Raw genomic sequence first — 16,174 nt, 5'->3', positions numbered from 1 at the left:
TGATTCTCTCATTTTCTATAAATATATATATACAGAGAGAGAGAGAGAGAGAGAGAGAGAAAGAGAAAAAATGTTATGAAAAACCATGACATGCAGTATTTATGTCACGGGCAGACAGCAATAATAAACGAGCCTTCGGGCAAGTTTGTTATCCTTCTGCTTCTCCCCTCCCATGACATTAATCCTGTATGTCATGGTTTTTCATGAGATATTAAATTTACATTTTCTATAAGTAAGAATAGTGTAGCTACCCAAACTAAGTTAAAGGTACTGTACTGTGATCTATTACTTTATACAAGACAGTACAGAGCTTGTCCCTAATGACAGATAAGCTGGTGATAGAGGAGTATACTTTTCATACACACTGTTTTGGAAAGTCTTTCAAATTCCTCATCCCAGTGACAATTTGAATACAAGTTTATTTATATCTTCAAATATTTGGTATTTTGTAAATCTTGATTAGTAGACCTAAGGCTTGTTGGCAGAGTTCATTGCATTCTCATTGCATTTTGACCAACATTGTTCCTCAGGAGCTCAAAGAAAAGGGCAGGAGAGTAACACATATACTTGCAGGGGAAAGCAGATTACATGACAAGGTAGCACATACAAATGTCAACTGTCACTTGTTCTTTTCTTTAGACATAAAAAAATGTACAATGCCTGTGTATTTTGCATTGGGTGTAGGTCACTTTGGCCTGTTGGGCAGTAAGAAAGTGAGATCAGATTATATCTGTTTTACAGTATGATGTTGACCAAGACTATTTACAACATTACAAGCATTAAACCCTGACAAATAGTGGATGGAGTCAATGTACCTACTTTCCATTTCAGGAGTAGGGATGATTTCCATGGGTTTATTAAAGAAGTACTTATGTTTGGGATGTGAAGTGTAATTGTTTTGACATATAACTTTGAGATATCTAATATTGAATAACTTGTTCATATTTGGTGGTCCTGAGTGAATATGTATCTTACCTGATATCATTTTAGAATCTATGTTGTATTCATTCAAATCCAACGATAAAATGACCAGGCGAATCTGTTCCAAATTGTGCTGGGTTGTGCAGCATATGCGGAACTTGATCTAAATAAAGTAATTCTCTGATATCTAGTATTAAACATAGGTTTTAATATACAGTACTGTGCAAAAGTTTTAGGCAGGTGTGAAAAAATGCTGTAAAGTAAGAATGAAAAATAGACATGTTAATAGATTATATTTATCAATTAACTAAATGCAAAGTGAGTGAACAGAAGAAAAATCTAAATCAAATCCATATTTGGTGTGACCACCCTTTGCCTTCAAAACAGCATCAATTCTTCTAGGGACACTTGCACAAAGTCAGGGATTTTGTAGGCATATAGTCAGGTGTATGATTAAACAATTATACCAAACAGGTGCTAATGATCATCAATTCAATATGTAGGTTGAAACACAATCATTAACTGAAACAGAAACAGCTGTGTAGGAGGAATAAAACTGGGTGAGGAACAGCCAAACTCAGCTAACAAGGTGAGGTTGCTGGAGACAGTTTACTGTCAAAAGTCATACACCATGGCAAGACTGAGCACAGCAACAAGACACAAGGTAGTTATACTGCATCAGCAAGGTCTCTCCCAGGCAGAAATTTCAAGGCAGACAGGGGTTTCCAGATGTGCTGTCCAAGCTCTTTTGAAGAAGCACAAAGAAAGGGCAACGTTGAGGACCGTAGACGCAGTGGTCGGCCAAGGAAACTTACTGCAGCAGATGAAAGACACATCATGCTTAGTTCCCTTCGCAATCGGAAGATGTCCATCAGTGCCATCAGCTCAGAATTGGCAGAAAACAGTGGGACCCTGGTACACCCATCTACTGTCCGGAGAAGTCTGGTCAGAAGTGGCCTTCATGGAAGACTTGTGGCCAAAAAGCCATACCTCCGACGTGGAAACAAGGCCAAGCGACTCAACTATGCACGAAAACACAGGAACTGGGGTGCAGAAAAATGGCAGCAGGTGCTCTGGACTGATGAGTCAAAATTTGAAATATTTGGCTGTAGCAGAAGGCAGTTTGTTCGCCGAAGGGCTGGAGAGCGGTACACAAATGAGTGTCTGCAGGCAACAGTGAAGCATGGTGGAGGTTCCTTGCAAGTTTGGGGCTGCATTTCTGCAAATGGAGTTGGGGATCTTGTCAGAATTAATGGTCTCCTCAATGCTGAGAAGTACAGGCAGATACTTATCCATCATGCAATACCATCAGAGAGGCATCCGATTGGCCCCAAATTTATTCTGCAGCATGACAACGACCCCAGACATACAGCGAAAGTCATTAAGAACTATCTTCAGCGTAAAGAAGAACAATGAGTCCTGGAAGTGATGGTATGGCCCCCACAGAGCCCTGATCTCAACATCATCGAGTCTGTCTGGGATTATTATTATTATTATTATTTATTTCTTAGCAGACGCCCTTATCCAGGGCGACTTACAATTGTTACAAGATATCACATTATACAGATATCACATTATTTTACATACAATTACCCATTTTTACAGTTGGGTTTTTACTGGAGCAATCTAGGTAAAGTACCTTGCTCAAGGGTACAGCAGCAGTGTCCCCCACTGGGGATTGAACCCACAACCCTCCGGTCAAGAGTCCAGAGCTCTAACCACTACTCCACACTGCTGCCCTGAATTACATGAAGAGAGAGAAGCAACTGAGGCTGCCTAAATCCACAGAAGAACTGTGGTTAGTTCTCCAAGATGTTTGGGCCAACCTACCTGCCGAGTTCCTTCAAAAACTGTGTGCAAGTGTACCTAGAAGAATTGATGCTGTTTTGAAGGCAAAGGGTGGTCACACCAAATATTTTTCTTCTGTTCACTCACTTTGCATTTTGTTAATTGATAAATATAAACTATTAACATGTCTATTTTTGAAAGCATTCTTACTTTATAGCATTTTTTCACACCTGCCTAAAACTTTTGCACAGTACTGTATATTTTTCTCCAAACATTGTGCTTGTTATATAAACTTATATAAAGTACATGAATGCTTATAGAGTGCTATGGTTATTTTACCCATGAGAATAGCCATAAACAATGCATTCCACCATCTTCAGGGGCTCGTTGGTTATTCAATCAATCAATCAATCCATCTTTACTGTATATAGCGCCTTTCATAGTGGACCACCATCACGCAGCAATCCTCATTCATGGGATTACTACAGTTCTCTATGAACGTTCATGGAAGTGCAGTCACTTTCGTTTAACAAACATTTACTATTTTGCTATTTTTAAAGACTTTTTTATCATCATTTTTTTTTTTTTTTTTTAATCTAGTGTAATAATGCCAAAATAATACCGGACAGGAAGTAATGATAGGACTGTTTGTTGATGTCTCCTTGTGCCCAGAGGTTAAGTGATTACGGCAGAGTTGTATTACTGTTGATAAGAGGCAGCTGAATAGCATTGCTATTGCCTTCTAAGAGATTGCAACCGTATTACCTGATAAACCAAGTTATCTACTGCTAAACAATTCCTTTGGCTGACAGTTTGGGAAGTTAGCTATCTTCCAAATGATTCTTTATCTTACTGGTAAAATAAATAATCTCATTCTTCTAAAATGATTAGTCTTTGAAAATATTTATAATGTATTTAAACCAAAAATTGAATGTCAGCTTTTTACTTTATCTAAAATCCAAAAAATTATTTCTATGGGTTGAATCTTGCTGTGATTGTTAAGTTAGAATGTTGAGTAAGAATAGCGTGTTATTGTCATGGCGCATGTGTGATGTTAATAAGAGTCAACACAGATGTAATTATAAAAAGAAATCGAACAATATTTAGGGTTCCTGTTCAACGTTGATGGCTCACTAATACTTCATGTATTCATTTTTGGCTCCCCTTGTATCAGTGCTTTTTGTTGATCTGCACTTTCACTGCTAATTTCTGAAACCAGATCAGACGGCCGCTTCAGTTTATGGAAGCACTAAGAGTACCCATACATTTTGTGTATAGCAGGGTTTAAAACTTGTTTGAATGTCATTCAAATAATAAGAGCCAGAAACTGGAGAGAGCCATGATGATTAATGCCATGATGAGTAGTGGTTAGGGCTCTGGACTCTTGACCGGAGGGTTGTGGGTTCAATCCCCAGTGGGGGACACTGCTGTTGTACCCTTGAGCAAGGTACTTTACCTAGATTGCTCCAGTAAAAACCCAACTGTATAAATGGGTAATTGTATGTAAAATAATGTGATATCTGTATAATGTGTATAATTAATAATAATAATAATAATAATAATAATAATAATAATAATAATAATAATAATAATAATAATAATAAAGGCGAAAGAAAAAGGGAAAATAAAACACAGTAATAAAACTACAAACAAAAAGTGCTGCTTACGCAGTGCCCCCACTGCCGCTAAGCCGGTCAGAACGGGCCTCCGTCCTACGCTCAATTACCCTCTATACACTGGGATGGCCGGAGTTCCCCGTACAACTAAGCACGTCCCCTCGGGTGCGTGGTGATTTCTGTTATTTCTTTTCTCGTTAAATTATTTTAAGGCCGGCTGTTTTTCTCAGCCAGTTTTGCCTCGTTTTATTTTAAAACTGACGTCTTTCGTCAGTGTCACTGGGTATTCCCCAAACACGGCCACCCGAGCGCCCAACCAAACCAGATCTTATGGGCCGAGCAGTCTCCCAAGGCCCGCCCCTCAGCCACTCAGAGAGAGGGAAAGCACACACACCCTCTTCCCCACCTCTCCGTGTCATCGCCATGACCGACAGGCGGATCCCACGAGACTGCTGCCCTCTACCTGCAGTAATACGGATGTGCCAGACAGTCAGTCCAGATCTCCCCTGTTACAGTGTGTTACAATATTATTTATTATTATTATTTATTTCTTAGCAGACACCCTTATCCAGGGCAACTTACAATTGTTACAAGATATCACATTATTTTTTACATACAATTACCCATTTATACAGTTGGGTTTTTACTAGAGCAATCTAGGTAAAGTATCTTACTCAAGGGTACAGCAGCAGTGTCCCCCACCTGGGATTGAACCCACGACCCTGCGGTCAAGAGGCCCTAACCACTACTCCACACTGCTGCTTATATGTGTATAACAGTAAACTATGAAGTATTTCCTGCTTTGTGCCCTGTGCAGTCATTCCTCTGAAAATGCTTTACTTACCATTCACACTGAGATCTAAAGGAGCCTGCTTGCAGTAGGAGGGGAGGCCAGTAATAAGAATTGTGCTAATTGAGAATTGTTCCCAGAACTTTCTGCAGTATAAACCCAGCTTGTATCTGAATCTATTATGTTTAAACCATCAAAACAAAACAAAACAAAACAAAACAAAAAACACTTTACTATTTAATGGATTACAACTCATCCTGTGAAATGAATTACAAATACTCAGTAGTAGCTGTAGGTAGCAAATCACAAGATTACACATGGTTTTTGCATTAGAGACTCTCCATAGGGTCTATTATGAAAAAAAAAAGTGTCAACGCTAACTTTGTGACAGAAAAAAAAATGAAACAGTATAAAACAAGCACAACACAATTTATTTTGCTATGGGTAGCAGTTTGATTATAGTTTGTTTTCTTTTTTTACCATTAAATGATTAGATTTGCTTTGCACTTGCTTCATAATGGGGTCTTAAGTTCCACAGCATGTCAAGTAAATAAACGCATTGTTCCATTATTCCATTGGGCTCATATGCTCTGAAACCAAAACAGTAAAATGGTCCAAGTTCACCAACACCTAACGATTTTAAAAAGCTGTGAGCCCAGAATACCAATGAAAAACATGATTGCCATGTACTGAAAGAGAAACATGATGATTGAAGTGAAAATAATTCAAGGCCCTACTATTATACACACTTCTGTTCTTTTCAAAATTACACCATCTGGACCACATAATAGTCTTTAATGCAACTGTTATAGCACCGTGGCAAAAGTAGTCTAGACAGTAGGTAAATTCATTTTTAATCGTACACATATTTCACCATTGTTCTTACCCCGTTCAACTATCTTTGAAGACAACCCTGTCTGTAAAACTGTGCCATTCTTTTACTACAAAAAATAGGTTATATAAAAGCAGCCTTTACAGACATTTTATCTTCTTACCTTTCACATTTGACAAACAGCCTTGCACTTTAGAGGATTATTCAAGCTATTTTAGACTCACTTATTCACCTACATGGTCGAGGGAGCTTTACTTTTTACACCTCACACACTTCTGTTTAAGTTGAAGCAGGATGAACTGTAGGAGCTGTCATATTATAGTTTTTTTCTATCATAGTATCATGGTGAAATACAGTACCTTGCTTACCTCTGCCTAACAGACCAGTTTCACTAAGCATTCGCTAGCAATAAACCACCACAGTAGGCTTCAAATTATGTGTTAAGGTTATTTTACCTGAGTTAGTAGCTGCTGCTCTTCAGTTCAAGCTGCCTGCCATAAATATGGCTAGATTAATAAAAGTACATTTGAATGAGGTCTGCGAAAGATCAGGTAGATCATTTCTGAGGTGGTGGTCTTAAAATAGACCACTGTGTGTAGAAGCTGTTTCAGCACCACAGTAGTTGCTTTTTTAATATATATATATATACATATACTGTATATATATATATATATATATATATATATATATATATATATATATATATATATATATATATATTTTGAAAGAAGAATGAAATTAATTTGTTTACTTAGCAGATGCCTTTATCCAAGGCGACTTACAGAGACTGCAGAGTCAGCATCAACTGCAGAGTCACTTACAATTACGTCTCACCCAAAAGACAGAGCACAAGGAGGTTAAGTGACTTGCTCAGGGTCACACAATGAGTCAGTGGCTGAGGTGGGATTTGAACTGGGGACCTCCTGGTTACAAGCCTTTTTCTTTAACCACTGGACCACACAGCCTCCTTGGAAAAAAAAGGAATCAAGCCCATGGCATTTTAGCAGATTTTGATATGATAAAATGGCTTCTTAAGCAGAAACTTCTGACTTGAACCCATTAGTGCAAGTACATGTTATCTCAGGTTATCTTGTCTTCAACTAAGTGGCTTAAATTGTTGGTGAAGGACTCATGAGTGAAATATCGATCTCCTCCGAGCAGCACCTTATTTATGGTTCCCAGTCAGAGCAAGTTAACGTCTGTACAGTAACAGAATGTAAGGAACTCCAACAAGACTTCTCACATACTTGCACTTGCACTGACGGCTTCATATATCAGTGCCTGAAGAAGATTCTGAATTTGAACAGCACTGTTGTATATCCTTTTTTTTCAACAATACAACCACAAGATGAATGTATTACTTTATATTCGGCAATGGCGTGTTTCAGTTCTTCTGTAAGGGTGTCTTTCAAACATAGATTTGCTTAACGTTTTTGCTGTTTTGATGTTACACTGTATGTCCAAAGTTCCTATTTCAAGAAGCTGCTTGGATAAAGAGCTTTATATACTGGCACAAGCACAATGAGCTGCTATAATGTTACCAATAAAAAGAGCAGCCTCTGCATGAATTCAGCATTTAAAAGTATAGTAGTGAAAGTACTGCAGTGAATACGTTATTTAAATTGTACAGTCATAAAATATAACATTGCAGTCATCAATATGGTAATTTGTTCATACAGACCTCATAAAATGTATATTTTGTAGCAACTTAAACAATAAAACTGGGTTATCTTATTCTGCATTCAGCCCTTAAAAGCTTCATAAAACTCATGGCTGTAACTCTCTTGTCCTAAAACTATCCTTGAAGGTCATTTTCTCTTCGCCTCTGGCTACTGTTGCTTAACGTTTTCAGAAACCATCTGCTGCAATAATTGCTGTCAGATTTAAATAGCTTAAAAATATATATGCTCCTGTTTTGTTTTGATTTGCAGTGTTTCCCACTGCTAACTTTCAATAGTGTGCATGCCATCTGTGTCAGGGTAGCGTTGAGGTCAAGGTAAGCGGCACGAATAGCAGTTAGATCACTTTTTAATGCAGTTTCATTTAACAACAAATTAATAAAAATAAGTAAACAAAAATACAAATAAAAAATCACCTGAAATAAAGCACCCAAGTTAAAACTATCACAGTGCTGAATCATCCAGAGCACAACCTGCTTCTCTTCGATGTGTCCTAAACAAGAGCCCTGTAACAAAGGGTCTGGCTCCTACTTATATATATATATATATATATATATATATATATATATATATATATATATATATATATATATATATATATATATATATATATACTGTATAGTCAAACTTAGATTGGCAATCAGTTATGCAATTTGAGACTGACCACATTCCACACATAGATTCTTCAGGGATGATATTTTAACCCCATCTCTGCCAAACTCAACCCTGCCACACATCATTATTATTATGATGATAACTATTCTAGGCATCTGTAAATTGCAGAAGTAGCAACAAAGTTATAAAGTATTGTAACTCAGTCGAGCAAATTCAAGTGCAAAAAAGAGATGTACTGTACCAATGGCCAATGTTAAATGAATTCAGCAGTTCTTAATTTAAAAATATGTTTCTTTTCTTTTTCAGAACAAGATCATTTTAGATCCGCTGACCTTCAGTGAAGCGCGCTTCAGGCCGTCCCTGGAGGAGCGCTTGGAGAGTATCATCAGTGGAGCAGCGCTGATGGCAGACTCCTCGTGCACACGTGACGACCGGCGGGAGAGAATTGTGGCCGAGTGTAATGCTGTGCGACAGGCCCTGCAGGATTTGCTAAGCGAGTACATGAATAATGTAAGTCGCAATTTTATCTGCAATAGAAGCGGGTTCCTTTTTGCTACTTTTAAAGACTGCCTTGAGCAAGCCTTGCTATTAAACACAACCCAATACTTAGATAACAGCAAGCATATTGTCATATTTTAATATATATATTTTTTCTTGAACATCTTTTTTTTTCCTTTTCTTAAATATGTTTACTGTTACTGAATAAGCCGTGTGTGTATGTATTGGAAGAAAGTATTCATTTGAAAATGAAAATTGCTTGGTCAAACCACACTGCACTATGTAGTCACTGCCTTTTCAATAATGTATTGGCAAGAATGATAAGGTTATAACAAAGTATTTAAAAAATGATATTGGCAAGATGAAATATTTAACAGTGGAAGTGAGCAGCTAATATTGTGTAACCAGTTCATATCTTGAATTATATCTAGTATTTTTAATTAACTTCCAGCTACTTGGTTTATGGGTAGGCCAGGGGCATATTTTTTTTTTTTTATTTGCTTCATGATGACTTCAGTAAAAGTAAAAAAAAAGCGTTCAATTTAAATATTTAGGTCTCTGTAACAAGCAGTACTGTATGATGCACTGCCGATATGGATTTTGACCCCTGTTGGTGTGATCATAGTGGTTAAGACACTTGCTTGTGGTGTGCTTGGTCTCAAGGTTTTCTCCCATCCTCCATCCAGGTTTACATCTGTGTAAAGGTTTGTAATGTGTTTGTCATAAAATAGAAATATGTTACAAATTTCCTTGGGAACTTTAGTTTTAAAGTTAAATGTTTTAAAAAAAGATAATTTGGTTACTTTACTTGGACTGAGTGAGTAATATTTAATATTAGAGATGTTTGTTCTTTAAAACAAGTTTCAAACTCATTAAAAAAACGCCAGGTTGATATATTACAAAGTTATCTTCCCTATAAATCACAATGCATGTTCAGAGAATACTAATGAAGCCTCCCAAGTATTAATAATAGAAAAGATGTTATTCGGGACTCTCGCAATATGTCTAATATTTAAAGCAATTAGAACCTTATGGTTGCTTTGGCAGCAATTTATAACATGGGATCTTTGACTACACCCAGCTGGAACACTAACATTTAACATTTTACCATGCAATCTTCAAATCTGATGGATGGCAGAACTGGAAATAATTACTATTATTAAAACACCTTGGTCCATATTTTAAGTGTGCTTCCTCAATTAACTCCTATTTTTGGAAAAGAGAAAAGAAGCATGTTAATGTTACAAAATAAAAAAAGAAAAAGCACATTGGGAAAAAATAGGAGATAGTTAAAGACTTTATTAACAGTATCTTTTGTTTTGTTTTGTTTTGTTACCATACAAGCAGTGTTTAGGCTCATACTGTAGTCCTGTGGAAGTGAACTCTTGTCGAACTTGGAACATTGACAATTGATTTGTTTGAAAGTAGATCAATATTGGCTAAATCCTGGCAGCTGTCAAGGACTTTCCAAATCCAGTTTGAAAGTTATTCCAAACCTCACAGATTCCCCACCATGCATTGCTGTAAGTGTTATGCTTTGTCATACACATGTCATGTTGCCAGCAAGTTAGATTTTAGTTTTACTGTGAATAGCACCAGGAATAGTTATCAATTGACCATAAATATACCTAACTCCTCCAGGCCTCTCTATTGCCTTCATATTGTATTTGTTGAGGTAGAACTTGTTTTGTTTTGGCCTGTAGGATGATGTTCATGGCCAGTTAATGAACTAAATAATTACAGTATCTGTAGCAATACAATATTTGACTTAGTGACTGAGCAGAATTTTACAAGTTAAAATGGTACTTGGAGAACCCTGTGAATGTTATGATGATTTGTGATTCGAAGCTTGGTGATGACTGTTTTATACATTGAAATTGAACCATTTATTACAAGATATATAGTAGCGGCTCCTGACTTTAATAAGTGGGGAGACTAAAATATATATATTTATATTTATATATATATATATATATACAGTGCCTTGCGAAAGTATTCGGCCCCCTTGAACTTTGCGACCTTTTGCCACATTTCAGGCTTCAAACATAAAGATATGAAACTGTAATTTTTTGTGAAGAATCAACAACAAGTGGGACACAATCATGAAGTGGAACAAAATTTATTGGATATTTCAAACTTTTTTAACAAATAAAAAACTGAAAAATTGGGCGTGCAAAATTATTCAGCCCCTTTACTTTCAGTGCAGCAAACTCTCTCCAGAAGTTCAGTGAGGATCTCTGAATGATCCAATGTTGACCTAAATGACTAATGATGATAAATAGAATCCACCTGTGTGTAATCAAGTCTCCGTATAAATGCACCTGCACTGTGATAGTCTCAGAGGTCCGTTTAAAGCGCAGAGAGCATCATGAAGAACAAGGAACACACCAGGCAGGTCCGAGATACTGTTGTGGAGAAGTTTAAAGCCGGATTTGGATACAAAAAGATTTCCCAAGCTTTAAACATCCCAAGGAGCACTGTGCAAGCGATAATATTGAAATGGAAGGAGTATCAGACCACTGCAAATCTACCAAGACCTGGCCGTCCCTCTAAACTTTCAGCTCATACAAGGAGAAGACTGATCAGAGATGCAGCCAAGAGGCCCATGATCACTCTGGATGAACTGCAGAGATCTACAGCTGAGGTGGGAGACTCTGTCCATAGGACAACAATCAGTCGTATACTGCACAAATCTGGCCTTTATGGAAGAGTGGCAAGAAGAAAGCCATTTCTTAAAGATATCCATAAAAAGTGTCGTTTACAGTTTGCCACAAGCCACCTGGGAGACACACCAAACATGTGGAAGAAGGTGCTCTGGTCAGATGAAACCAAAATCGAACTTTTTGGCAACAATGCAAAACGTTATGTTTGGCGTAAAAGCAACACAGCTCATCACCCTGAACACACCATCCCCACTGTCAAACATGGTGGTGGCAGCATCATGGTTTGGGCCTGCTTTTCTTCAGCAGGGACAGGGAAGATGGTTAAAATTGATGGGAAGATGGATGGAGCCAAATACAGGACCATTCTGGAAGAAAACCTGATGGAGTCTGCAAAAGACCTGAGACTGGGACGGAGATTTGTCTTCCAACAAGACAATGATCCAAAACATAAAGCAAAATCTACAATGGAATGGTTCACAAATAAACATATCCAGGTGTTAGAATGGCCAAGTCAAAGTCCAGACCTGAATCCAATCGAGAATCTGTGGAAAGAACTGAAAACTGCTGTTCACAAATGCTCTCCATCCAACCTCACTGAGCTCGAGCTGTTTTGCAAGGCGGAATGGGCAAACATTTCAGTCTCTCGATGTGCAAAACTGATAGAGACATACCCCAAGCGACTTACAGCTGTAATCGCAGCAAAAGGTGGCGCTACAAAGTATTAACTTAAGGGGGCTGAATAATTTTGCACGCCCAATTTTTCAGTTTTTTATTTGTTAAAAAAGTTTGAAATATCCAATAAATTTCGTTCCACTTCATGATTGTGTCCCACTTGTTGTTGATTCTTCACAAAAAATTACAGATATGAACTTTATGTTTGAAGCCTGAAATGTGGCAAAAGGTCGCAAAGTTCAAGGGGGCCGAATACTTTCGCAAGGCACTGTATATATATATATATATATATATATATATATATATATATATATATATATATATTATACTTTTTATTATACGCAATAAAACGTTGCCCATTTCAAAAGGTACTTTGTAATTTAATAAGAAATGTAATACATTAATATAGTTTAAGCAGCACATAAGGCAAGCAACTGAATATAACAAAAAACATCGTAGACTTACTTGATTGATGAATCTTGAGTGATATCATTTGTAGAACAAAAATATTTTTACAACCCGTGGAAGATTTTTTAAATCACTTTAGCCCACAGATTTCCACTGGGAAGATGAAAAGCCGGTTTGAAAAACCAAACAGTTGAAAGCGAGGAAAATGACGTATGAATTAAAAAAAAATCTACAACGTACTCTACAACTATGGAAATCGAAACTTAAGCGAGTAGCCACACATGACCCATAACCTGCTTTGCAACAAGCACGTCAAGATCAAGTCTAATTATGAGTGGTAGAGGCTAGCCGCAAGCTTGCATCGTGTAGCCAATACAAACACATTAAAACTTGACAGATAGGTGATTACAGATTGAAGACACACAGAATTTCACCCATTTTGAGGCTACATTAGCTAATAGCAATACAGTAGACCTTGGAAAGCATGCCGTAGGGTAAGCCTCTTTTTACTTTTACAAAATTACATGTAGGCTTAGCCTCCATAGCCTCTTATGACAAGCCTCTGTGCAAAAGTTTTAGACATTTTGCATTTTTCTACTCTGATGCATAAGGAAACTAAAACTTTGTGTTCAATGCAAATACATTATGAAAAAGAAAATCTTACTCAAATAACCAAATTCATACACAATATACCTTGATATAAACTAATAGGGAGTATGTCCACCCTTTACCTTCAAAAACACTGAAATTCTTCTAGGGACACTTTCAAATAATTGTGTTATAAACTCTTGTGGGATGTTGCTCCACGCTTCTTTGTAGACCTTACAGAGATCATCTAAGTTGCTGGGGTTCTTTTTTACTTTTTCTTTGTCCAAATAGACCCATACAGCTTAAATGATATTGAGAGCTGGGCTTTCAGGGAACCATTCCATGCCTTGAAGGACTCCAGCTTCCTCTTTCTTTTTCAAATAGGTTTTAATTATACCAGCTGAGTGTTTTGGATCATTATCTTTTTCTTTGTCCAAATAGTCCCATACAGCTTCAATGATATTGAGATCTGGGCTTTGAGGGGGCCATTCCATGTGCGGAAGGACTCCAGCTTCCTCTTTATTTTGCAAATACGTTTTAATTATTCCAGCTGAGTGTTTTGGATAATTATCTTTTTCTTTGTCCAAATAGTGCCATACAGCTTCAATGATATTGAGATCTGGGCTTTGAGGGGGCCATTCCATGCGTTAAAGGACTCCAGTGTCCTCTTTATTTTGCAAATAAATTTTAATTATTCCACCTGAGTGTCTTGGATAATTATCTTGCTGTAAGATGAAGCTTGGACCAATCTAAGTCTTGCACCACTGGGGATAGCATGGCGGATTAACATTTGTTTGTACCTGCTGCAGTCAATATACCAATAATTGTCAGCAATTTTCCAACACCACTTGAGGACATGAACCCCTAAACTTGAGTTGAACCTCCTCCATGCTTAACTGTTGGCTTCAAGCAAGGCTCTGTTTGTCGTCTCACATACTGTCTTCAATTAGATCCAAATAAATGCACCTTTGACCATTGTTCCACAATCCAATTTCTGTGTTATTGTGCATATTTTAGCCTTTTAGTCGTGTTGCCCTTTCTTAACAGAATTTTTCTTACTGCAACGCATCCTTTAAGTCCTGATTTCAAAAGTGACCTTCGTACTGTTGATGGATGGACAACGACACCTCAGCGGTCTGCCAGTTCTGTTGTCAATTCAATGCTTGTCTTCTTTCTATTCCTTAAGGATATTATCTTCAAGTATTGCTCATCCTTGTTAGACAGCTTTCTGGGTCTTCCAGTCCTGGGTTTGTCAATTACAGATGATGTTTCTCTGTACTTGTTGAATATGCTTTAGATATCGCATCTTGAAAATCTAGTGATGCAAGCTATTTCACTAAATGTTTATACAGAAACACAATTCTATGGCGATCTTCTACTGACATTTTAGCCATTTTGTTTTAAGCTAACAGTTAATCCTGATAGATCCGTATTCTGCAGTACGAAAAGTGGGCTTTTAGCTTTATGGATGTGTAGAGCGGAACACCTGATGTTAATGACAAGGAACACCTGAAAATGAGTCATCAATTACATTTGATTGGTAAATGTGATGGATTAGCTACTACAACACTTCATAATGGCTGCTTATGTATAGTTTACTTTGAGTTGTTGGGATCACAAGTTTTTGAAGAGTCTGATAAATGTGCATTAAAGATTGCTAAATGACAAGCTTGGTTTCTTCTCACCCAAACTAAGCTGTATTAATAACAATCAAAGTTATTATAATAGAAAACACTAGTGGAGGCTCTGAATAAATTGTTGATGCTCATAACATCCATATATTGTAACTCCTGAATGTGTCTAAGACTTTTGCACAGCAGTATATATATATATATATATATATATATATATATATATATATATATATATATATATATACAGTACTGTGCAAAAGTTTTAGGCAGGTGTGAAAAAATGCTGTAAAGTAAGAATGCTTTCAAAAATAGACATGTTAATAGTTTATATTTATCAATTAACAAAATGCAAAGTGAGTGAACAGAAGAAAAATCTACATCAAATCAATATTTGGTGTGACCACCCTTTGCCTTCAAAACAGCATCAATTCTTCTAGGTACACTTGCACACAGTTTTTGAAGGAACTCGGCAGGTAGGTTGGCCCAAACATCTTGGAGAACTAACCACAGTTCTTCTGTGGATTTAGGCAGCCTCAGTTGTTTCTCTCTCTTCATGTAATCCCAGACAGACTCGATGATGTTGAGATCAGGGCTCTGTGGGGGCCATACCATCACTTCCAGGACTCCTTGTTCTTCTTTACGCTGAAGATAGTTCTTAATGACTTTCGCTGTATGTTTGGGGTCGTTGTCATGCTGCAGAATAAATTTGGGGCCAATCAGATGCCTCCCTGATGGTATTGCATGATGGATAAGTATCTGCCTGTACTTCTCAGCATTAAGGAGACCATTAATTCTGACCATATCCACAACTCCATTTGCAGAAATGCAGCCCCAAACTTGCAAGGAACCTCCACCATGCTTCACTGTTGCCTGCAGACACTCACTCATTCATAAATGGGATTTTTTTTCAGCCCTTTGGCGAACAAACTGCCTTCTGCTACAGCCAAATATTTCAAATTTTGACTCATCTGTCCAGAGCACCTGCTGCCATTTTTCTGCACCCCAGTTCCTGTGTTTTCGTGCATAGCTGATTCGCTTGGCCTTGTTTCCACGTCGGAAGTATGGCTTTTTGGCCACAAGTCTCCCATGAAGGCCACTTCTGACCAGACTTCTCCGGACAGTAGATGGGTGTACCAGGGTCCCACTGTTTTCTGCCAATTCTGAGCTGATGGCACTGCTGGACATCTTCTGATTGCGAAGGGAACTAAGCATGATGTGTCTTTCATCTGCTGCAGTAAGTTTCCTTGGCCGACCACTGCGTCTACGGTCCTCAACGTTGCCCGTTTCTTTGTGCTTCTTCAAAAGAGCTTGGACAGCACATCTGGAAACCCCTGTCTGCCTTGAAATTTCTGCCTGGGAGACACCTTGCTGATGCAGTATAACTACCTTGTGTCTTGTTGCTGTGCTCAGTCTTGCCATGGTGTATGACTTTTGACAGTAAACTGTCTTCAGCAACCTCACCTTGTTAGC

The 16,174-nt window shown here is 37.6% G+C and overlaps 1 protein-coding gene across 2 annotated transcripts in view; it reads left to right on the top strand.

Annotated features, from left to right (window-relative positions):
• LOC117409054 (catenin alpha-2) overlaps positions 1–16,174 on the top strand; it is a 520,292-nt gene that overhangs the window by 174,758 nt on the left and 329,360 nt on the right. For both annotated transcript variants that reach the window (XM_034014606.3, XM_034014607.3), the window contains exon 7: positions 8,548–8,751. In XM_034014606.3, the coding sequence (XP_033870497.1) occupies positions 8,548–8,751 (204 nt within the window). The remainder of the gene's footprint in view (positions 1–8,547; positions 8,752–16,174) is intronic.

This window comes from Acipenser ruthenus, chromosome 2 (assembly GCF_902713425.1).
Source record: "Acipenser ruthenus chromosome 2, fAciRut3.2 maternal haplotype, whole genome shotgun sequence".
Lineage (NCBI taxonomy): Eukaryota > Metazoa > Chordata > Actinopteri > Acipenseriformes > Acipenseridae > Acipenser > Acipenser ruthenus.
This window is presented reverse-complemented; position numbering and strand designations above follow the sequence as displayed.